At 36.5% G+C, this 26,615-nt stretch overlaps 1 protein-coding gene across 1 annotated transcript in view; it reads right to left on the reverse strand.

The window, feature by feature from the left end:
• Positions 1-26,615, reverse strand: part of LOC119620187 (protein eyes shut homolog) — a 167,704-nt gene that overhangs the window by 10,820 nt on the left and 130,269 nt on the right. Inside the window, exons 5-7 of the mRNA XM_037987166.2 lie at positions 16,658-16,917; positions 6,802-6,898; positions 6,516-6,623 (exon numbers count right to left, since the gene is read on the reverse strand). Of these exons, the coding sequence (XP_037843094.2) occupies positions 6,516-6,623; positions 6,802-6,898; positions 16,658-16,917 (465 nt within the window). The remainder of the gene's footprint in view (positions 1-6,515; positions 6,624-6,801; positions 6,899-16,657; positions 16,918-26,615) is intronic.

Genomic DNA, 26,615 nt, shown 5'->3' on the forward strand with positions numbered 1-26,615 from the left:
TATGAACAGACATTTCTCAAAAGAAGACATGCGTACAGCCAACAGACACATGAAAAAATGCTTGTCATCTCTGGCCATCAGAGAAATGCAAATCAAAACCACAATAAGATACCAGCTCACACCAGTTAGAATGGCAATCATTAAAAAGTCAGGAAACAACAGGTGCTGGAGAGGATGTGGAGAAATAGGAACACTTTTACACTGTTGGTGGGATTGTAAACTAGTTCAACCATTATGGAAAACAGTATGACGATTCCTCAAGGATCTAGAGCTAGATGTACCATATGACCCAGCCATCTCATTACTGGGTAAATAACCAAAGGATTATAAATCATGCTGCTATAAAGACACATGCACACGTATGTTCATTGCGGCACTATTCACAATAGCAAAGACTTGGAATCAACCCAAATGTCCATCAATGACAGACTGGATTAAGAAAATGTGGCACATATACACCATGGAATACTATGCAGTCATAAAAAAGGATGAGTTTGTGTCCTTTGTAGGGACATGGATGCAGCTGGAAACCATCATTCTCAGCAAACTATCCCAAGAACAGAAAATCAAACACTGCATGTTCTCACTCATAGGTGGGAACTGAACAATGAGATTACTTGGACTCAGGAAGGTGAATATCACACACCAGGGCCTATCATGGGGAGGGGTGAGGGGGGAGGGGGGAGGAATTGCATTGGGAGTTATACATGATGTAAATGACGAGTTGATCGGTGCTGACGAGTTGATGGGTGCAGCACACCAACATGGCACAAGTATACATATGTAACAAACCTGCACATTATGCACATGTACCCTAGAACTTAAAGTATAATAATAATTAAAAAAAAAAATACAAGTTGATTGTAACAGAAGAAATTGCTGCAATATCTAAAGCTGCCTGAAGATTAAGTAGCCCTACTAGTATTGAGATATTTCAAAGGTAAGTAATTAAGATTTATGACACTAGCACATGGATGAGTAACTGAACTAAAGCAATAGAACAGAAATAGAGAAATAGACATATCCATATGTGGAAACATGATCTGCAACCAAGAAGGCACTACAGATGAATGAGTAAATGATGAACTTAATATGTAACAGACATGGGTTATTTCTATAAAAAAATAAACTTAAGAATCTAGGTTTGTTTTTTAAGTGTGTAAAGAATGAGATAAGAATACTTTACACCCATACTCATACTTATACATACAATATGCCTGATGCATCTACATATAAAGAACATTTTAATTATTTTAAAAGGAAATATAGGGAAAAAATCCTTTCATCCTAGTGTAAAGAAAAGTTAAATAAGATGAAACTTGCAAACCATATACTAAGTAATAGATTAATTCAAATATATTAAAATTAAGTTTTAGTACATATAACTTACAAAGGTGAAGTGTCTATTTCAATAAGAACTTATATTCAATAAACACAACTAAGAAAGACATTTAAAAAATCATATTTAAGGATTCTTACAAATCAGTAAGAAGAAAAAACATTAAAGAGCAGATGCTGACTCAGCAAGATGGCAGAATAGGAATTGTTCAGGTCTGCATCTCCCAGAGAGACGAACGCAGAAGGCAGATTATTTCTGCATTTCCAACTGAGGTACCCAGTTCATCTCCCTGAAACTGGTTAGACAGTGGGTGCAGACCACAGAAGGCAAGCAGAAGCAGGGTGGGGTATTGCCTCACCCGGGAAGTGCAAGGGGTCAGGGGCCTCCCTCCCCTAACCAAGGGAAGCCTGGAGGGACCTTGCTGTGAAGGACAGTGCTATCTGGTGCAAATACTATGCTTTTCTCATGGTCATTGAAACCCACAGACCAGGAGGTTCCCTCAGGTGCCTACACCACAAGGACCCTGGGTTTCAAGCAAAAAACTGGGTGGCCTTTTGGGCAGACACCAAGCTAGCTGCAGGAGTTTTTTTTTTCCTTTTTTTTTCCCCCCGTATCCCAGTGGCACCTGAAATGCCAGCAAGACAGAGCCCTTCATTCCCATAGAAAGGGGACTGAAGTCAGGGAGTCAAGTGGTCTTCCTCAGCAGATCCCACACCTACAGAGCCCAGCAACCTAAGATCCACTGGCTTGAAATTTGCACTGCCACCACAGCAGTCTGAAGTCCACCTGGGATGCTGGAGCTTAGTTGGGGGAGGGGCGTCTGCCATTACTGAGGCTTGAGTAGAAGTTTTCCCCTCACAGTGTGAACAAAGCCGCCAGGAAGTTTGGACTTGGGGGGAGCCCACCATAGCACTTCAAAGCCACTGTAGCCAGACTGCCTCTCTAGAAACCTCTTCTCTGGGCAGGGCATCTCTGAAAGAAAGGCAGTAGCCCCAGTCAGGGGCTTATGAATAAAACTCCCACATCCCTAGGACAGAGCACCTGAGGGAAGGGATGGCTGCTGGAGCAGCTTTAGCAGACTTAAACGTTCCTGCTTGCCAGCTCTGAAGAGAGCAGCGGATCATCCAGCACAGTGCTCAAGCTCTCCTAAAGAACAGACTGCCTCAAGTAGGTCCAGGGCCCAACAGGGGTCGACAGACACCTTATACAGGAGAGCTCTGGTTGGCATCTGTCGGGTGCTCCTCTGGGATGAAGTTCCGGAGGAAGAGCAGGAAACAATATTTGCTTTTCTGCAGCCTCCACTGGTGATACCCAGGCAAACAGGGTCTGCTGGGGGATTCTGTCACCACCAGGCCTGCCTTACAAAAGCTCCTGAAGGAAGCACTAAATATGGAAAGGAAAAACGGGTACTAGCCTCTGCAAAAACAAATCAAATGTAAAGACCATCGACACTATGAAGAAACTGCATCAACTAATGGGCAAAATAACCAGCTAGCATCATAATGAGAGGATCAAATTCACACATAACAAAATTAACCTTATATGCAAATGAGCTAAATGCCCCAATTGAAAAGCACAGACAGGCAAATTGTATAAAGAGTCAAGAACCATCAGTGTGCTGCTGTATTTAGGAGATGCATCTCATATGCAAAGATACATATAAGCTCAATATAAAGGGATGGTTGAATATTTACCAACAAATGGAAAAAAAAAAAAATCAGGTGTTGCAATCCTAGTCTCTGATAAAACAGACATTAACCAACAAAAATCAAAAAGACAAAGAATGGCATTACATAATGGTAAAGGGATCAGTGCAACAACAAGAGCTAACTATACTAAATATATATGCACCCAATACAGGAGCACCCAGATTCATAAAGCAAGTACTTAGAGACTTACAAAGAGACTTAGACTCCCACACAGTAATAGTGGGAGACTTTAACACCCAACTGTCAATATTAGACAGATCAACGATACAGAAAATTAACAAGGACATTCAAGACTTGAACTCAGCTCTAGACCAAGTGGACCTAATAGATATCTACAGAACTCTCAACCCCAAATCAACAGAAAGTACATTCTTCTCAGCACCAGTAGCACTTATTCTAAAATTGACCACATAATTGAAACTAAAACACTCCTCAGCAAATGTAAAAGAATGAAAATCATAACAAACAGTCTCTCAGACCACAGTTTAACAAATTAGAACTTAGGATTAAGAAACTCACTCAAAACGGCACAACTACATGGAAACTGAACAACCTGCTCCTGAATGACTACTGGGTAAATAACAAAATCAGGCAAGAGAGAGAAATAAAGGGTATTCAAACAGGAAGAGAGAAATTCAAGTTATCTCTGTTTGCAAATGACATGATTGTATATTTAGAAAACCCCATCGTCTCAGCCCAAAACTCCTTAAGCTGATGAGCAACTTCAGTAAAATCTCAGGATACTAAATCAATGTGCAAAAATCACAAACATTCCTATTATAATAGACATTAATAGACAAACATTAATAGAGAACCAAATCATCAATAATCTCTCATTCACAATTGCTACAAACAGAATAGAATACCTAGGAATACAACTTACAAGTGATGTGAAGAACCTCTTCAAGGGGAACTACAAACCTCTGCTCAAGGAAATAAGAAAAGAAACACAGAAAAATGAAACAAAAAATTCTATGCTCATGGATAGGAAGAATCAATATGGTGAAAATGGCCATACTGCACAAAGTAATTTATAGATTCAATGCTATTCCCATCAAGCTACCATTGACTTTCTTCCATTATTGGAAACAAACAAACAAACAAAAAAACAAAAAACAAAACAAAACAAAACAAAAGACTTTAAATTTCACATGGAACCAAAAAAGAGCCCGTATACCCAAGACATTCCTAAACAAAAGATCAAAACTGGAGGCACCATTCTACCTGACTTCAAATTATACTACAAGTCTACAGTAACCAAAACAGCATGATACTGGTACCAAAACGGATATACAGATCAATGGAACAGAACAGAAGCCTCAGAAATAACATCACACATCTACAACCATCTGATCTTTGACAAACCTGACAAAAACAAGCCATGGGGAAAGGATTCCCTATGTAATAAATGGTGCTGGGAAAACTGGCTAGTCATATGCAGAACTCTGAAAATGGATACCTTCCTTACACCTTATACAAAAATTAACCCAAGATGGATTAAAGATTAAAATGTAAGACCTAAAATCATAAAAGCTCTAGAAGAAAACCTAGGCAATACCATTCAGAACATAGGCATGGGCAAAGACTTCATGACTAAAACACCAAAAGCAATGGCAACAAAAGTCAAAATTGACAAATGAGATCTAATTAAACTAAAGAGCTTCTGCACAGCAATAATAATAATAATAAAATAAATATATAAATCATCAGAGTGAACAGGCAACCTGCAGAATGGGAGAAAATTTTGCAATGTATCCATCTTAGAAATGGCCAATATCCATAATCTACAAGAAACTTAAACAAATTTACAAGAAAAAAAAATCCCATCAAAAAGTGGGTGAAGGATATGAACAGACACTTTTCAAAAGAAGACATTCATGCAGCCAACAAACATGAAAAAAAGCTCATCATCGCTGGTCATTAGAGAAATACAAATCAAAACCACAAAGAGATGCCATCTCATACAAGTTAGAATGGTGATCATTAAAAAGTCAGGAAACAACAGATGCTGGAGAGATGCTGGAGAAAATGTGGAGAAATAGGAATGCTTTTACACTGTTGGTGGGAGTGTAAATTTGTTCAATCATTGTGGAAGACAGTGTGGTGATGCCTCAAGGATCTAGAACTAGAAATACCATTTGAGCCAGCAATCAATTACTGGGTATATACCCAAAGGATTATAAATCATTCTACTACACAGACACATGAACATGTATGTTTATTGCAGCACTATTCACAATAGCAAAGACTTGGAATCAACTGAAATGCCCATCAATGTTATACTGGATAAAAAAGGAAATGTGGCACATATACACCATGAAATATTATGCAGCTATAAAAAAAGAATGAGTTAATGTCCTTTGCAGGGACATGGATGAAGCTGGAAACCATCATTCTCAGCAAACTAACACAAGAACAGAAAACCAAATACTGCATGTTCTCACTTATAAGTGGGAGTTGCACAATGAGAACACATGGACACAGGGAGGGGAACATCACACACTGGGGCCTGTTGAGGGGCAAGGGGATAGCACTAGGATAAATACCTAATGTAGTTGACGGGTTGTTGGTTACAGCAAACCACCATGGCACGTGTATACCTATGTAACAAACCTGCACATTCTGCCCATGTATCCCGGAACTTAAAGTAAATAAATACATATATAGGCAGATGCCATAATTAGGCATTTCGAGAAAGGCCAAATTAAACATCTCAAAGTGTACATAAAATTGTTAAACTTCATATTATTATAAGAATGCAGGGAGACTACAGTAAGATATAACTTTACATACAGCTTAAGATGGAACATTCTGAAAATGCCAATAAAAACGTTTATTCCCTGCTAAGAGTACAAAAATCGTATTTTTCAAAAGAAATGAAAAAAAATATAGATTTGATTTAGCAAATGTGACCATGTTTACCCAATGGTTCAACAATTCTACTTCTATGTATGTAACCTTGGATATACTAGTACTTGTGTATTTAGAGAAATATTTGAAAACTTTAATATCATTATAGGCTAGACAAAAGAAGCAAATAGTCCAAATATCCATAATCAGTAGAAAGATAAATTTTGGCATATATTTAATATGAAATATTCTATAAAAGTTAAAAATGAGCAACAGATACATGCATCAACAGGAATGACAAAATATTATGTTCAACAACAATTTCCAGAGACTATACACAATATTGTCTTGCTTATATTAACATGGAAACTAAAGAGCATTTTGTTCAGGCACACATACAAATAGTACTATAAACTAACAGCAAGAGTGGTAAATAAAAATTTGAGATTTTTGACATAAGTGACTAGATGGGAGAAATGAGGATGTACTGGTACAAGCACAAATGTATCAGTAGTGATCTGTTGCCTTAGTTATATAATGGGCACATGTGTGCTCACTTTATTATTTGCTGAATTACACATATCAAATAATTAATTTAATAAAAAGTAGCTTCTCACCTGTTTGTCAAATCCACACATGTCCCATTATTTTTGCAAGGTTCAGAGGAACATTCATTAATTTCAATTTCACACAGAGATCCAGAAAACCCAGGTCTGCAAATACACCTTTTAAACAAAAAATTTAGTAACTCCATTAGTATAGATGTATAAAATCAATGCTTCAACTAATTGTAGTGTGGCAAGTTTTTAATAAGTATAAATGTTGCTTAATTCACCAATTAAAATTCTATACCTATATACATCTAGACACATAAACACGTATCTACTTTTTAGTTTTCTGTACCTGAAATTGTTGACCATATCTTCACAGTCACCATAATCCTGGCAGGAAAGGAAGAGGCACTCTTTCACATCAATTTCACAGTGTTTATCTTCAAATTCTGCAAAGAGTATGAGATAAGTATGGATGAGCAATCTTTGTTATAGAGTAAAAAAAAATCAGAATCAGTGGTAGTCTAAAGAATACATTCATAATGGGGGTTAAAAAAAAAAAAGAATCTCAAGCTTCTCATAAAACTCCATTTCACATAATGTGTGTATAAAAACATACCAGTTTCTAGATTAATCAGTTTGAATGAAAGATTCTAGGGAAGAATACTCTACTAAATCCTCTGAGAAGGTAGAGATGTTGCTAATGTTGCTGTTGTTTTAAAGTATTTACATGTTTGAACAAGAAGAACTGACATGATCTGGAAAGCAAATGAATTAATGTGATGACCAATCTTAAAGTAAAATTGAGCTTCAATGATCAAATTTATTCAAGCAGATGAGGCAAATTATTTAATTGCTTTTTAGATCCAAGTGATTCAAAGAAAACAAATTATTTTGATTCATAGCTACATAATCAGTCATCCATTTAAACACATGCCAGTTATATTTAAAAAAAATAAACATGAAAGAAAATTATACAGGCTGATAAAAGAGGCAGTTGTAATTATTTCAACTCATTTGTGTCACAAAAAACCTGCATGTTTACAATACAATGAAATATATTAATATTTATAATAAACAGTTAAACAATTCTATGGTTATATATTGACTATAATAAAGTATATGCTTAAAACCATTTTTCTTGTTCATATTTTTTCTGTACTAATTCAAACATGTAAGAAACAAGATTTCCCTTTATTTTGCTTTTTCAGTGATATTACCAAGCACTAAATAAGTTCAGTCACATTATACAATATTCTAAATGTCAATATGAAATCAGGCTGATTTAGTTTGAGGAACAAAGAGTCATTCAAGTTATTTTAAGGAAACTGTATTCATTGTTGGCATACACATAGACTAGAATTGGAACTAAGAAGCATTTAAAGGGAAGCAGAGTCTAGCTATCCAGGAATGGCTGTCTTCCTTTCATAGTACCTGTCCTTTATCCTTCTCATATCACTTTTTCTTCTCTTTCTATCACAAATATCTCAACATGTTCAGTTTCAAATCACTTGTAATGTTGGCATAGAAATGATATAGCACAGTTTTCTTGGTCTCTGTCTATATTATGACATTTCAGCTTCAGCACCAACTGTTCAATGACAAATTCTCTCGGTATTTCATCACTTAGATTCCCATGATAGAACATGGCATTTCTGACCTACTTCATCTTTTCATTTCATACCATGCCACAGTCAATGCCATTCTCTGTGGTGTCTACCATTGGATCAAACTCCAAACTTGCCTCCCATTGCAATTTAACAGGGAGCTTGGTGTTACACCTTATGAAATCTGGTTGCCTCTTTGGTAGGATATAATATGGAAAACTAAAAGTTACATAATCCAAAAGAAAACAAAAAAGAAAATTAAAGTGCAGATATAACAAATAAAAAACAAATCGCTAGATGGTGTATTTATAGCCACACATATCAAAAATTATATTAAATATGATTTTTAACATCTCCAATTTGAAGGTAGAGGCAGACTAAATAACAGAAGAAACCACATGATATCTAAAAGAAATTTATTTAAAACATAACAACAATGATAGGTAAACATTTAAAAGATGGAATGATCACACACTATGAAACACTAATTGTAAGTAAGCTACGGTACTTATGTGGCTAGCAGACCAGGTAGTCTTCATGACAACAAATATTTTTAATGTGCTGTATTTTTCTTACTTAATTCTCAGAGCCTGCAAATGAATCTCTGAAGTTACACTTTTGTAGTTCCTTCATATACTAGCTGTTGTATCCTCAGCATTAGAAACAAAGTTAAAATGAATTACTTCCAAGTTAATACGGCTCTCCTCACTTTAGGTGAGCAAGTTGTAATTGTTCCAACATGCAAGATGTTTAATTCTTTAAGTATTTGATTGAGGTTAGATTTTTCACAAGTTAAAAATTTAAGAAGTTGAGTGCATTTCACCATTCTTACTTTAAGCTTGGTTAGTTTTCTCTGGGAGGCAGGACATTTTGACACTAAAGTGATTCTTAGAAATGTTCTTTTGAGGCAGTGGAACTCAGGGGCACTGACTGGCTATAAAGAAGTGTGAGTGAGCCTCCATGATTTCAGCTGTGCTGATGAATTAGAACACTCAAGGCCCAGGACCTTGGGTAGCTCACAGGATAACCTTGTTTCCCGTGATTTTGCCGTATTCATTAAGTTTGACATTTCTGAGATGGAGTTTTGTTACCAACTAGCAACATATGCCAATGGGTTGAGGAAATGAGATTGCCGAAATGCAGTAGACACTGGGAGAAAAAATAAAGTATATGTGAATTACATTCAAAATAAAACAAAGCTTTGCTGAGAGAGCTTATGTTTTAGGGATTTTAAGAGTGACGTGTGCATACAGTCACGTGCTGCATAACAACATTTTGGTCAATGACAGACCACATTTTTAGCGACAATGATCTTTAAAGATTATAATGGACCTGTAAATGCGTAGGGTATCTCATCTAGGTTTGTGTCAGGACACTCTATGGTGTTCACACAACAAAATTGCCTAGTGATACATTTCTCAGGATATAGCCCCTTTTTAAAGCAATACATGACTGTATACTTAATCCCAAACTACATATTCTATAATCCTTGGTGTTAGAAGTTGCAATTCATTTCTGTGAAAGGTTCTTGTTTTGAATATATGAAGTTACAGGTAAGAAACTATCCAAAAAGAAAGTTTAGTATTACTAATTTTATGTTGTCCCCTTGTTCTTTATTCCTACTCAGAACTATTTGGTTGACTCTACTTTGTTAACTGCAGTGAGGATCTTCACATGCATTAAAAGTGAAGCATTCTCAAATGGATACTGTCTTGATCCTTTTCTTACACTGTCTCATCTGTGTGTGGTAACAAATACACATGAATGGTTAGTAAATGATATTTTTATACTTCTGCACTTGTTCTTCCAAAATATACAAAATTAAATTTTAAAGCCTACTGCACAAATGTAAGATCTAAATCAATCTAGATTATAGGTATTATTTTTTAAAATTAATTAATATTTTTCCTTTCTAACAAATTCAGCCTTTTTGCAGTTTGTGCTCTAGAAGGTAATATTTGGAACAGAGTACAATAATTAAATTTTCATAAAAAAATTTACATAGCATTTTATTGTTCAGGACTATATTTTAACAATCTCCACTTCAGAACTGGTATTAATTGGAGTAATTTGAAATGAATGTCAATAGGGAAAAAACTAGTGTATATCATAGCATGAATTCAAACAAGGTAGTTAAAAATATTTTTAAATAAAAGTTCACTTAAAAATGTTTTTCTTTCAAAAGTATTAAATGTATTATTTCTATTTATTCTTAAATAATCTAATTTCTCTGGATTTAAAAACTTGATAAAAAGAAAACAAAAAACACCTCAGAAGTTTCTCTTAGCAAGTCAGATTTTTAAAAAATATTATTTTATTGAAAAATATTTGTATTCAATATTAACATTTTCTAAAATAATTAACCAATATAAGTAATTCTTCAAATTTAACTTTAAAAACTATGAAATATGAATATATAGAACTAATATTTCCAATAGTCCCTAACAAGATTTTTTAACACCTATTTTTAAAGTGAACTTAAAAAAAAGAAAAGCTAATATTTTAGAATGTAATAAATATTTAACATGTTTTGTTTAATTATGTATGTATTTTCTTTAAGGAATTTTCTAAATTCAAATTTCTACAGCTATTAACCTTAATAAGTATGTGCTACAACATGGGTACCTGTTTTTAATTGTCAACAGGAGTAATTTCTAATTTATACAAACTATTTTGTCAAATGACACATTTATTTGGTATTTGTACTTGTATACCTTAGGTAATATAGAATTAACATAATGATAGTATATATACTGGAGTAATAGACACATTTAAATGCAACTACTTGTCTCCCCTGATACTACAATTCCATCAAGCTTAGGATCCCAATTGTAAATCAATAGCACATGTAAATGATGTGATTCTGCTTTCACTACAGCTCCTTGCAAGGTATCTTTGCCACATTTTAATCCTGTCATTTAAAGAAACGTCTGCTTCTTTCACCTTGAAGACATACAAAGTGGCTGTTTTAGAAACTAAGCTCTTTAGATTAAATTAAGAAGCATTTGATAGGGTAATTTTTTGCCTATAAACTGAGAAATAGAGTAATTCAAAGAAGAAACAAAAAGAACCATTCATAAAAAGACCATTAGAAGAAATTATTTAATTCTTGACTTACTTCTAGGCTAGACACACACATGCTAACATAATAATTCTACTGTATGCTACAAACACACACACTCTCATGCATTTCATCTGAAGTCCTCTTTATCTTCTTAATCTTCATGTGGTTTTGTGGGTTTTATTATTATTATTATTATTATTATTATTATTATTATTATTAGAGACAAGGTCCTGCTCTGTTGCCCAAGATGAAGTTCTCACTGTGACCTTAAACTCCTGGGCTCTAATGATCCCTCCTGCTTTAGAGTTCTGAGCAGTTAGGACTGCAGGCATGAACCACCACACACTGCAAGTTTTTAAAAAATAATTTGTAGAGATAGATATGTTGACCAAGCTGGTCTGGAGCTCTTGGCCTCAAGTAATCCTCCTGCCTTAGTCTCCCAAAGTGCTGGGATTACAAGTGTGAGTTGTAGTGCCTGGCCCTCAAGTGATAAAATTTATATTTTATTTCTACCAGCTTGAAGTTGAAACCAGTTTATTCAACCTTTCCCACTTAAATTAACTCTTTGCCTTCACGCTATGTCTTAGCCATTACTCTACTGGCCATAAACAATATAAACAAAAACAAGAACTTAGTTAAGAAGTGAGATTTATTGGTAACCCGGCTGAGAGGGGTATCAGGCAGTTCACAAAATTGAAGTAAGAACTGTAAGTTCCTCCAAGATTCCTTCTTTCCCAAACACTTCTATCCTACTATGTGCAGATCATCTCCACATGAAGAGAACATGGTCGTTGACTCTACCAATTGAAAACATCTGGCAGAAAGAGAAGGCCTCTTCTCTCAGCATCAATTCCAAAGAAGGGGTCTGAACGCCAATATTCTAGTCACATGCATGCCCAGACTTAGGTAAACCATAGTTACCAGGGGATGGAATTTACTATGTGTCTTAGCTTGAGTTCTTAAAAAAAAAAAGTCTGAGACAATGATTTTCTCACAAGAAGTTTATTTGAGAGGTCATCCCAGATCCCAGGAATTATTGCAAGGGAGTGGAAGATAAAGCAGGGAAGGGAGTGGTTTAATGAGCACATAATTGTTGTGGGCAACTGAGGCTTCACATGCTGGAGACTCTCTCATAAATCATGCAGAACATAACTAAAAGTTGTCAACAGAAATGAGAAAGCAATGTTATGTATCCACAACTTGTCATCCCTTGTACATATTTCTGGCATAAATGTGGAAGTGATGCAGGATTTTTCTCAGCCCATTTGCCAGACTTGTGGGAGGGGTGCCCCATCTACTCGGTCCACTATGCTCAAGCCTTTGGGGGAGGGAGCACGTGAGCCAGTGAGTGCAGGACCTCTCTGGCCACTCCACCTGCCGAAACAGGAGAAAGCTCCACACAGCTCCCCCAGCCAGACCAGGTGTGTTGCCTTGTGGGGAACACGGTGGCACCCAGTTGAGTGTGTATGTGACACTGAAGTCCCAGAGGGGATGTTACAGTGCTCCTTTAGTTCCACCATTCACGGACAGCAGTGTGTTAGCAGCTCAGCTGGCCCCTTGCCTCGTCACATGGTTGGCTGCCCTCTGCCAGGGAGGGCAAAGGGCTGGCTGGACAGCCTTTCTGGGTACCCGTACTCAGAGGGTCCCAAGCTCTTATCTGGTGTCCAAGAAGAATGAGGTCATGCAGATGACTGAAGGGTGATGAAGGTGGATAATTTTATTGAGTGATGAAAACAGGTCTCAGAGGAGAGGGGAGCTTGAGAGGGTATAAGTAGGACAGGTTGTCTTCCTGTACAACCTGAAGGTAGGCTGTCTCTTCCCCAAAGTCAGGCCATCTCGTCTTCTACTGACTGAGTCTGGGGTTTTTATAGACACAGGATGGGGAGTGTGCGCTGATTGGTTTGTGAGTATGCAAAAGTTAAAATGAAGACAAGACTCGAAGGCAGGTACAACAGTGCAGAAAACCAATTAGGAAAGGGTAGGTGTATGTAAAATAGGTGAAGGGTGGGGATCAATCGGAGGAAAGCTCTGCCAAACAGGAAGACAAGTTCTCAATCTGGTCTGAGGATTTAACTTATAGCTTGGCTTTCAGGCTTTAAACTGTCATTGGCTTGGAGGTGATGTTTCACCAGGTACCTATCCTTATCTGTCTAGGCATTTGGCTGCCTCCTGTCACTATCAAAAGCTTTTACAGCTTTGTACTTTAATGATTAATTAACTGGTGTGTCTCTCCTTTAAACTTTAAATTCCTTGAGGGCATATCTTCACCATTTTTAATTTTTCCAGAACCTATCTCAAGACTTGACACATCATAGGAAATCAATATGTTTGTTGAATCAGTTAATAGTATTTTTAAAATTTCTAGAACACTACTAACATGCAGTTACAAGACAGACATGTATTTGTGTACAGAGTACAGTTTATAGAGGCAGAAAAAGTTGGTTACAATAAATTTCTAGCTGTGTAAATTCATTACATACTAAATAATCAAAGCTAACACTATTGAGGTGTCAAAAATAAAACCCATTTGTTTATAGAAATCTTATAAAATGTGCCTTTCTATGTGTTGTTTTTCTGTTTATTAAAGCAATGTTTTTTTCCTACATTGTTCCAAACTGATAAGACTTTATATAAAATAAATATATTGAATTATTAGTGTCACATGCTCTTTTGCCTCTTCATTTACCTGTAGAAAATGTTCACTATTCATAGAGACCCAATTAATCACCTCAGTTCTAGCCAGAAGACAGAAGCCTTGCCCTTTATTTATTTCACAAAGCAGGATCACAATAGTTCCGGTGCTTAACTATACTGATAATTTTTTAAGTAGTTTACTTTGCAAAAAGGATTAGATAATTTTTACTATACATTTCAATCACATTAGCCAAAATGGTTTATCTGCTAAGCAAGCAGTTTGACATAAACCCCAAAGTATCAGTTATTCTACTTGCTGGTCCTTCAGAGTGAATGTGAATGTCATTTCTAATATAGTTGTCTAACATATAGTTGCATTGTTACTCTGGCTGAAATTTTATCTATACTCACATTTATCTAGTGAAAGACCCTATAGACTGACTAAAAACTGTGAAAACAAATTCAGAAATACATATGCTGAATCCTTAGCCTAAAGCCTTAAATTTCTACTCTGATGTCCTATTTTAGTCAATTGACAAACACCAACAACTTACAAAGAGATCCAGTGGAGCTTCCAAATCATATCTGTAGATGTTAAGTATTGGAATTCTTTGTAGTTCTAAATGTTGATACTTGTGAGAATTAAATTTGATAAAATATTTTCTTTTAAAAAAAATATACTGGCTTTGACATAGAACCTATCTTAAATAAAGCTGTTAAAATAACCCAGTCAAAGCTTCTAAAATGTTGCAGTCAACTTCTTTTGAATTTTCTGAGATAGTTTTTAAAAGCAATGTTACAGCCTTTAATTTTTGATCTGCTACAGAACTTAAAACTGCTAAAGACACATTATTACAGTAGTCAGATCTGATTTACAGAAACATACTCCACAATTAGGTTTAGAAAAACATAGATGCAAATTCGTTAAAAAAAAAACAAAACGATGTGCACTTCAAGTATCTCTTTGTACTGAATCACAATCACAAAGGAATAAACACATAATTCACTGTGTCCACCTGCCACTCTAGCCAAAGCTCTGATTTAACTTAAGTACAATAATAAAATACTAAGAGGAAATAAGATTTCCTTTATTTAATAATAGTGAAATCTAAATTCTCCCCATGACATCTTTGTTAATGTTTAAGGGGACAGCAGATATCATTACTAGTTCAATATATGACTAGAAGGTTTTATAATGTTTCTAAACTTTCTTTCCCTGACCCCATAGCAGGAAAGAAATATCACTATATTTTATAAATTTATTAAATGCACTTATAAATAGCAAATGAATTTTTAAAATATTAAGGTTTGAAAACAACACCCACTTTGTAGAAAATTATCTCTGATAGAAACAAAGGAGGTTTACCTAAATGAATAAATACACTATGGCCTTCTCAATAAATATCTATCTACTATTTATGTTCTGAGACTTTTTTTCTATTTTACTTAGCTACTTATATTCTCAGAAATAATAATTTTATTAAGTAAAAAAAATTCTATGTAGTAGAATGTTTAGTACAATTGTTCTACTAAATAAATTCACCTCACTGATATTGAATAATTTTCAACAAGTTTCACTCTCAAAGTTTGCTAAAAGGAAAACTATTTACTTGTTGGAATTATGTTCTTCATAATTACTAAATTTGGGCATCAAATGCTCCCCTTGTATTGTTTCTTCTTTATCTTGTTTTACCTGTCTCATTCTTGAAAACATTCTTTCACATGGTCTATAAAGCCCATGCCATTTTTGCAAAATCAATTATTGATGGTTTTCTAGCTTTTAGTTTTAATCTTTCAGAACACCCAGAAGTTTCTGTCATGTATACAGGTTCAAGGACTTGCCTCAAAATCCTTAAAAAAGATTAATATCTTAAGAAAATTTTAGAGGATTTGCAAAAACAAATGGAAATAGCTTTGAATTAGATACCTATTTAGCTAAAGTCATCTAAGCTGGTGTTTTTGAACAGAAGAGTAAATAAGTAATATCCTTATCATTAAGAGACTCCCTTAAGGGCCAATGAGAGGGAGGAAAACATGAAACCACAGGTGAATATTAGAAAATAAATTGCAGTTGTGGACCTCCAAACACAATGTGCTTTTTATATTATGCTTATGACACATCTAGTTATTCTGAAAACTGGCCACGTGTTTTGGAGCAGAAGCATTTCCATTGAAAATCATAATTGCCTGTGAGTAACCATCAACACATGAACAGTGAACATGTACCTAAACCACTGTGCATCAATGAGACTTTCTTTACTTGCACATGAAGAGGCCCCAATCAAGAAAGTTTAATGATATAAGCAGAGTTATTGGCTGATATGACCCAGAAAGCCAGAAATATCCTGGCTTCAGATATGGTTGGATCCAGGAGCTCCAACAGTATTATTTGAACTGTTCATTCTTTCTTGCATAGGATTTATCTTATGAGACTAAGCAGCCACCAAAGTTATGTGATTGTAACTAAACAATCTAAGTAGAAAGAAGTAATATTTTGATACCTCCAGAAGAAAATGTAAACTAAGACATTTCATTACTTTCAATTATACCTATGCCCATCTCTAATTAACTGCTATTGTCATGAACACTGCATGAACAGGATTGTTCAGAAAAGATAAACTGTTATTAAAGGAGAGACAACTTCTGAAAGAAAAAAAAGGGCCAAAAAGCTATAAAGCTTTACTCTTTTCCCTTTTCCCAATAGTGAATTCTTACATTAACTCCTTTGGTGTATTTCTCTATTATATTTTTATAACAGGATTTGAAGTTAGATACTCCCCTACCCACAATGTGCATGGGGTTTTTCTAACCCATTTGAAGAGGCCATCATCCCATAGGCACAATAAATACACAAACTAATTAAGTAATTATTTAAAACCATTAAAATCCAAATCAGCTCTTACCTTCTCCACAAATACAATGCTGATTTCCATTTACCAAAGCTAAGCATGTTGAATTGTTTCTACAAGGGTTATTAAGTAGGTCACAAGGGTTATAGCGTTGGTGGCAAAACTGTCCAGTATAAAGTGGTGGGCACAGACACACAAATTGTCCAGGGATGGTAGATTCATGACAAAGACCTCCATTCATGCATGGATCCGAGTCACATTCATTTATTTCTTCACTACAGTTCTGTCCAGTCCATCCAGATGTACATTCACACCTAAAAAAAAAATTAAAATTTTAAGAAGTGTGAACTCGTTTTTCAAGTTTATTTTTTGTATTTTTAATTACTCCCTTGAACTAATAGTATGCGGTGCTTTTAAATTTATAACAGGACTAATAAATAATACATAGCTTTAAAATATTTTTGCCTAATTTCCTGTGACAATATAATATATATTACCATAAAACTTACCACATTGGCTGAAATAAGATTTTAAAAGCATTAGCAAATTTCTAACATAGGCCTCTGAGACACGTCAGAGAACAACTATTGAGCTAAATTACCAATTGAGCAAAATTTTCCTATGAATTATTTAATATGAAATAAGTTTTACAGATGAGATCACTATTTATAAGCCTTAAGTGCTATTTAATTCAGTGTCCTTAGCAATATGTGAAATTCTTGTCATCACCAGAGTATATAACAGGTGTTACTTTATGTTAAGCATCTGTTTTTGGCTTTGTGTGTATTTCTTGAATCATTTGAAATGCATGTTTAAAAATTTCTTTTCAAAAATTTTAGATTCAGGGCTTGCATGGACAGGTTTGTAACACAGATATATTGCATAATGCTGTAGTTTGGGCTTTTGTTGAACTCATTGCCCACATAGTGAACACAGAACCCAATAGGTAGATTTTCAACCCTTACCCTTCTCCTTCCCTGCTCACTTTTGGAATTCTCAGCCTTTATTGTTTCCATCTTTATATCCATGTGTACCCACTGTTTAGCTTCCATTTGCAAGTGAGAAAATATGGTATTATATTTTCTGTTTCTGTATTAATTCACTGAGGATAATAGCCCCTAGCTGCAACCATATTGCTGCAAATGAAATGATTTAATTCTTTTTATGGTTTTGTAGGATTCCACAATGTATATGCATCTCATTGTCTTTATCCAGTCCACCATTGATAGACAGCTAGGTTGGTTCCATGATTTTGCTCTTGTGTATAGCACTATGATAAACATATGAGTGAAGTTGTCTTTTTGGTAGAATGACTTCTTTTTATTTGGGTGGATGCTCAGTAGTAGAATTTTTGGATCAAATGATAGCTCTATTTTTAGTTCTTTGAGAAATCTCCATAATGCTTTCCATGGGTTGAACTAAATTTGTATTAATATTTGAATAATTTGGGATAATTGAAGGGAAAGCAAACAAATGAAAAATAAAGCATTTGAAAGTTATCTGTACATCACAGGCTTCTAGCTCAGTCTAGTCCTCCATTCAGTATCTGTCATTATCTTCAAATACCACTTTGGCCAGTCATCATCCTTGAAACTAGGCTAGTCCTCCTCTGAAGAGAAAAATCTTAGCAGGCAGGAGGGGGAAAGGTTTTTACACAAACAGTGTCCATTTGAGGGAAATGGAAAGGTTATAGTGAAGACTGCAGATAGAGAGTAAATCCAAATAGAGAGAGGGGTAGTCCATCAGTTGGGTAAATGGAAATCAATCACAAACTGTAGGTGTGTTCAAGGAGAGAATTTGTGTCAATTTGTGGGCAAGGTAGAGTTCCAAATCTTGAGCAACTTTACTATTATGTAAGTTATGAATCATGAAGCAAGCACAGGAAATATTAGAACAATTATTTTCAAAAAAGTATATTTACTGATAGATTAGATTTTTAAGATAACTTTAAAAAAAGTCATAGTGCTGAGATCATGTAACCTACTTTATGATACAAAATATCTTACTAAATGGAGGGGAGCAAGGAGGAAGGAAAGAAGGAAGGAAGAAAGAAAACAGTCACCTAATTTGCAGTTTCAAAGCCCCAGATGTATCAAGGCCCTTTTGTAATTATAAATACATAGGATACCAATATATTGGAGGAAACAATTTAATAAATGACTTGCAACAACATCTGAAATTGAGTACTAAATAGATATAGTTACCATTGAAATAAAAACCAAAATGAATAATTGGCAAAATAGTATTAGACATAATTGAATAATGAAGTCTTTACTAGTTCAATAAGTTTAAATCCAATGTACTGTAAGCCAATTGATTTCACAGCTGTCTAAATTTTGTTTAATTGGTTGTGGGCAGAAAGTAATTGCTATCATGCTAATTGCACATTTCTTTGTGAAGTATGCTTGCACAAGGCAAAATTTATGACTGAAACAATTCATACCTTTATAATATAAAAAAAATATATACTTAAGGGTAAGTTATTTACTTAGTATTTTCTTCTCAATATCAAAATGCTCTAATTATTTTTGTGACTTTCCATTCTAGTTTACCTGGAGAGTCCTCGTTCAGTTCTGATATAATTTTCAGGGCATACTTTCACTTATAAAAGTTTTATCTTTATCTCCCATGTCCCATTACTGAAATTGAGCATCTAAAAAAAAAAAAACAAAAAACAAAAAAAAACCCCAAAAAACTATACTCTCACATATTTCTAATCCTATAAATTATTTCACTTTGCTCTAAAATTTGCTTGCCACACACTTTAGGAACTCATCATATATACTATCTTGTGTTAAAAACATATTCACGGTTTGCCTCCACCATTAAGCTTCTGGTTCCTGAATGTGTAAGAATGATCTGAATCTCCACATTATCATGTCAATATAATAAATGTTGACAATACTATAAGAATTGACTGATACAAGGTCCTCAGTGTTGGAATCAGATCAACCTATCTGCACTCTTTCACTTAGGAAGTTGAAGATCGGAGAGTTTAATGAAATTGGTACTCTAAGAGAATTGTTTTAAAGATTAAATGAGATGATGAATAAAAAGTGTATATAGTGCCTGGAATCTGCATTGCCTGGCCACCTACACTGTTTACTAGACACTGTCACAGAAGTTTTAAGAATATGTTTTCTGACCTATGAGCCTAAATACAAAGTGTATCTCAACAATAAATATTTCTTTAACTTTCAGTAGTACTTCTTTTTAATTTTTGATCATCACATCACATTTTAAAATTGTCAAATATATTATCCAATTTGATACTTTCAATAAAGCTTTGCAATATGTAGAAGAGACATTCTTATTCTCACTTTACCAATGAGATAGGTGGAAGTTCAAAGGATAACAATGATGTATCCAAAGTCATGAGGTTAAGCAAATGGAACTTAGAATACAGATCTCCTCCTCTCAAGTTCCTGTTTTTTGTTTCCTTTTTTAAAATACATGCTTTAAATCTAGTATCATTCCTTTAAATATTTTGTGAAATAATGTTAAAATTGGGTATTACCCATCTTAAGAAAACAACTTCAGTGCATTTATTTTACTTTAAATAATATCACTGTAAATATCACTATTAAGTCACACAACAGGACTCAGTTAACATATTTGACAAATTTAAAAGTAGAAAAGCTAGAGAAGTAATACTTTCTAAAATCACAGTCACTACCACATCATGATCACAGGTCCTGAGGGTATTGCACAAGTATTTATGTTTTTCTCTTTATTGTATTCTGAGTACGTAATTTCAACTTGGTTAGTTTAAAAGAGTTTCCTAAGAAAAACCAATTCTTGCGTATTTGGCATATGTGCTGAAGGTTTGTTTTATCTTCTCAAATAACAGGTGGCCTAAGACCTCATGTGGTGTCATTACAAGGATCAAATCCTCAGGAAAGAATGTGGCTGTATGTCAAGAGGACTGATGATGCTAAGGCTGAGTCCTACGGGGATAACATGGATGTTTTGTAGAAAAATAAAGTTCCAAGGAACAAAGTAACTACTAGTGACTAACTATCATACCTACAGGTTTACAAATTTGAATCTGCTTCTGCACATGTCAGAGAAGCTAGTCTTTAATAGATGGGAAAACGTATTTTATGTGAAGGCTTCAATCAGATTCTAAGTTTGCACCATGAAATAATTTCAGCATTTAGTGGAACCTGGCAGATATTTTCAAACTCACAGCTAGAAGCAGAGTGTTTATGGAACAAAAAAAATGCAAAGCACATACTCTATGATTTTTGAGTGTACAATTTCTGGTAGTAAACACTTGAAAACAAGTAGTGTGTGCCCAAAGATAGGTTAATATATTCTAATTTGATATTTTCCCTAGTATGAGAAAATCTAAATTCATTGGTGTAAAATACATTGAATACCTTTAAGGACAACTTTTCAAATCTTAAATGCTGATTTAAAGTACCAAAGCTGATAATAGAAAATAAAGTAGTTATCACTGTTAAAAAGTGGAAGAAATTCTACTCATTAATGTGCGTTGGCTCACGCCTGTAATCCATGCACTTTGGGAGTCCGAGGCAGGTGGATCACGAGGTTAGGAAACCAAGATCATCCTGGCCAATATGGTGAAATCCCGTCTCTACTAAAACTACAAAAATTTCCCAGGCATAGCAGCACGCACCTGTAGTCCTAGCTACTCGGGAGTCTGAAGCAGAATCTCTTGAACCCGGGTGGCCGAGCCTTCAGTGAGCCGAGATCTCACCACTGCACTCCAGCCCAGGTGAGAGTGAGACTCAGTCTCAAAAAAAAAAAAAAAATCACTAGCTTCAAAAATCTTAATAAATGTCAATTTCTAATTGTTAACCATTCTATATGTTTACCTTACCATAAATATTTATTTGTGATAAAGTATCATTCAGCAATATGTATCTTTGTTTGAATATATTTTGTATATTAAGGCATATAGGCTTCTTTGGCTATAAATGTATTAATACAAACCTAATAGTATATGCAGTTTAAAATAATATTTTCTTACAAAAATTAGTTCACTTCTCATAGAAGCAAACAGTAAAATGTTGTTTATCAGATACTGGGAGGTGGAGGAGATTAGGGGAGATTCTGCTCACAGGATACAGTTAGATGGAAGGAAAAATTTCAAGAGATCAACTGCATATGATCATGGCTATCATTAATAACATGATATTGTGCACTTAAAAATTGTTGAGAGTAAATTTTAAGTGCTTTCTTCATGAAAAAGAAAACTATGTGAAGTAATGCATATGTTAATTAGCTTGATTTACCTATTTCAAAATGTATGCATATATCAAAACATTATGTTACACAAAATAAACATACACCTTTTTATATGTTAATTTAAAAAATTAGTTCGGGGAGGTGGAGCAAGATGGCCAAATAGGAACAGCTCCAGTCTCCAGCTCCCAGCGCAAGCGACACAGAAGACAGGTGATTTCTGCATTTTCAACTGAGGTACTGGGTTCATCTCACTAGGGAGTGCCAGACAATTGGTACTGGTCAGCTGCTGCAGCCCGATCAGTGAGAGCTGAAGTAGGGCGAGGCATCGCCTCACCTGGGAAGCACAAGGGGGAAGGAAATCCCATTTCCTAGCCAGGGGAACTGAGACACACAACACCTGGATAATCGGGTAACTCCCACCCCAATACTGCGCTTTACCAAGGGTCTTAGCAAACGGGCACACTAGGAGATTATATCCCACACCTGGCTGGGAGGGTCCCACGCCCACGGAGCCTCCCTCATTGCTAGCACAGCAGTCTGCGATCTACCAGCAAGGCAGCAGCAAGCCTGGGGGAGGGGTGCCCGCCATTGCTGAGGCTTAAGTAGGTAAACAAAGCGGCTGGGAAGCTCGAACTGGGTGGAGCTTACAGCAGCTCAAGGAGGCCTGCCTGTCTCTGTAGACTCCATCTCTGGGGACAGGGCACAGCTAAACAACAACAACAACAACAAAAAGCAGCAGAAACCTCTACAGACACAAATGACTCTGTCTGACAGCTTTGAAAAGAGCAGTGGATCTCCCAACACGGAGGTTGAGATTTGAGAATGGACAGACTGTGTGCTCAAGTGGGTCCCTGACTCCTGAGTAGCCTAACTGGGAGACATCCTCCACTAGGGGCAGACCGACACCCCACACCTCACATGGTGGAGTACACCCCTGAGAGGAAGCTTCCAAAGCAAGAATCAGACAGGTACACTCACTGTTCAGCAATATTCTATCTTCTGCAGCCTCTGCTGCTGACACCCAGGCAAACAGGGTCTGGAGTGGACCTCAAGCAATCTCCAACAGACCTACAGCTGAGGGTCCTGACTGTTAAGAGGAAAACTAACAAACAGGAAGGACACCCACACCAAAACCCCACCAGTACGTCACCATCATCAAAGACCAGAGGCAGATAAAACCACAAAGATGAGGAAAAAGCAGTGCAGAAGGGAAACGTGGGTTGGAACCCCCACACAGAATCCTCACTGGAGCACTGCCTAGTAGAGCTGTGAGAAGAGAGCCACAGTCTTCCAGACCCAAGAATGATAAATCCACTGACAGTTTGCACTGTGAACCTGGAAAAGTAGCAGTCACCCAACGCCAGCCTGTGAAAGCAGCTAAGATGGGGACCTGTACCCTGCAAAACCATAGGGACAGAGCTGTCCAGGGCTGTGGGATGTGATCTGGATGTGAGACATGGAGTAAAGGAGGTCATTTTGGAACTTGAAAGTTAAATGACTGCCCTATTGGATTTCAGACTTCCATGGGGCCTGTGCCCTCCATGTTTTGGCTAATTTCTCCCATTTGAGATGGATGCATTTACCCAATGCCTATATTCACATTTTATCTAGGAAGTAACTAACTTGCTTTTGATTTTACAGGCTCATAGGTAGAAGGGACTTGCCTTGTCTCATATGAGACTTTGGACTTTGACTTTGAGTTAATGCTGGAATGAGTTAAGATGTTGGGGGATGATTGTAAGTGCATGATTGTGTTTTAAATTGTGAGGACATAAGATTTGGGAGGGGCAGGGGTAGAATGATAGGTTTGGCTGTCTCCCCACCCAAATCCCATCTTGAATTGTAGTTCCCATAATCTCCATGTGTTGCGGGTGGGTCCTGGTGTGAGGTAATTGAATCATGGGGCTGGTTACTCTCTTGCTGTTCTCATGATAGTGACTGAGTTCTCACAAGAGCTGATGATTTTATAAGGGACCTTTCCCCGTTTTGCTTGGCACTTCTCCTTGCTGCCACCATGTGAAGAAGGACATGTTTGTTTCCCCTTCTGCCATGATGGTACGTCTCCTGAGGCCTCCTCAGCCATGTTGCACTGTGAATCAATCCTCTTTCCTTTACAAATTGCCCAGTCTCAGGGATGTCTTTATTAGCAGCATGAGAATGGACTAATACTATTACTAAGAGTTGGGTGCCTACCTGGAGTTAGAAATTGTGATTTTGAGATAATTCCTGTTGTCTTACCAGAAATAATCAGCAAGCTAGGCAAATGGACAGAGATAATGAAAAGTAATAATGTGTTAAATTAATATACTGCTTGGTAGGTACTTTTTGAAATGCTTAACATACCTTTTCACATTTATTTTGTACTACAAACCTATGAGTTGTGTGATGTTATTATCTCTATGTTAGGTATCCAAAATCAGAGGCATAGAAAGGTCATATTCCTAAGATCACATATCTACTTAAGGATCAAGTCAGGGTTTGGATTCAAGCTCTTTGTAATGTTGTGTCCACAGTTAGCCACATATTGCCTTGTGTGGATGACTGAATTTTTATAAAATAGATATGATAGAAAAATAACAGGACAAGGATTTTGGAAATGGCAGTGAGAGTGGTTTAACAGATATAATGTTCGATTAAATATTTTTAGAAATGTAACTGAGAAAAAATGTAAAAAAGAATAAGAGATTGCCTCACCTGGGAAGTGCAAGGGGGAAGGGAATCCCTTTTCCTAGCCAGGGAAACTGAGACACACAACACCTGGAAAATCGGGTAACTCCCACCCCAATACTGCGCTTTAAGCAAACGGGCACACCAGGAGATTTTATCCCACACCTGGCCAGGAGGGTCCCATGCCCACGGAGCCTTCCTCATTGCTAGCACAGCAGTCTGCGATCTAACTGCAAGGCAGCAGCGAGGCTGGGGGAGGGGCACCCGCCATTGCTGAGGCTTAAGTAGGTAAACAAAGCACTGGGAAGATAGAACTAGGTGGAACTTACAGCAGCTCAAGGAGGCCTGCCAGTCTCTGTAGACTCCACCTCTGGGGACAGGGCACAGCTAAACAACAACAACAACAACAACAACAACAACAAAAAAGCAGCAGAAACCTCGGCAGATGCAAATGACTCTGTCTGACAGCTTTGAAGAGAGCAGTGGATCTCCCAACACGGAGGTTGAGATCTGAGAACGGACAGAATGACTACTCAAATGGCTCCTTGACCCCGAGTAGCCTAACTGGGAGACATCCCCCACTAGGGGCAGACTGACACCCCATACCTCACACGGTAGAGTACACCCCTGAGAGGAAGCTTCCAAAGCAAGAATCAGAGAGATACACTTGCGGTTCAGCAGTATTCTATTTTCTGCAGCCTCTGCTGCTGACACCCAGGCAAACAGGGTCTGGAGTGGACCTCAAGCAATCTCCAACAGACCTACAGCTGAGGGTCCTGACTGTTAGAAGGAAAACTAACAAACAGGAAGGACACCCACACCAAAACTACATCAGTACATCACCATCATCAAAGACCAGAGGCAGATAAAACCACAAAGATGGGAAAAAAGCAGGACAGAAAAGCTGGAAATTCAAAAAATAAGAGTGCATCGCCCCCTGCAAAGGAACGCAGCTCATCGCCAGCAATGGATCAAAGCTGGACGGAGAATGACTTTGATGAGATGAGAGAAGAAGGCTCCAGTCCATCAAACTTCTCAGAGCTAAAGGAGGAATTACATACCCAGCGCAAAGAAACTAAAAATCTTGAAAAAAAAGTGGAAGAATTGATAACTAGAATAATTAATGCAGAGGAGGCCATAAACGAATGGACAGAGATGAAAACCATGACACGAGAAATACGTGACAAATGCACAAGCTTCAGTAACCGACTCGATCAACTGGAAGAAAGAGTATCAGCGATTGAGGATCAAATGAATGAAATGAAGCGAGAAGAGAAACCTAAAGAAAAAAGAAGAAAAAGAAATGAACAAAGCCTGCAAGAAGTATGGGATTATGTAAAAAGACCAAATCTACGTCTGATTGGGGTGCCTGAAAGTGAGGGGAAAATGGAACCAAGTTGGAAAACACTCTTCAGGATATCATCCAGGAGAATTTCCCCAACCTAGTAGGGTAGGCCAACATTCAAATTCAGGAAATACAGAGAACGCCACAAAGATACTCCTCGAGAAGAGCAACTCCAAGACACATAATTGCCAGATTCAACAAAGTTGAAATGAAGGAAAAAATCTTAAGGGCAGCCAGAGAGAAAGGTCGGGTTACCCACAAAGTGAAGCCCATCAGACTAACAGCAGATCTCTCAGCAGAAACTCTACAAGCCAGAAGAGAGTAGGGGCCAATATTCAACATTCTTAAAGAAAAGAATTTTAAACCCAGAATTTTATAGCCAGCCAAACTAAGTTTCATAAGTGAAGGAGAAATAAAATCCTTTACAGATAAGCAAATGCTTAGAGATTTTGTCACCACCAGGCCTGCCTTACAAGAGACCCTGAAGGAAGCGCTAAACATGGAAAAGAACAACCACTACCAGTCATTGCAAAAACATGCCAAAATGTAAAGACCATTGAGGCTAGGAAGAAACTGCATCAACTAACGAGCAAAATAACCAGTTAATATCATAATGTCAGGATCAAGTTCACACATAACAATATTAACTTTAAATGTAAATGGACTAAATGGTCCAATTAAAAGACACAGACTGGCAAACTGGATAAAGAGTCAAGACCCATCAGTCTGCTGTATTCAGGAGACCCATCTCACACGCAGAGACATACATAGGCTCAAAATAAAGGG

The sequence above is a fragment of the Chlorocebus sabaeus genome, chromosome 17, assembly GCF_047675955.1.
Source record: "Chlorocebus sabaeus isolate Y175 chromosome 17, mChlSab1.0.hap1, whole genome shotgun sequence".
Lineage (NCBI taxonomy): Eukaryota > Metazoa > Chordata > Mammalia > Primates > Cercopithecidae > Chlorocebus > Chlorocebus sabaeus.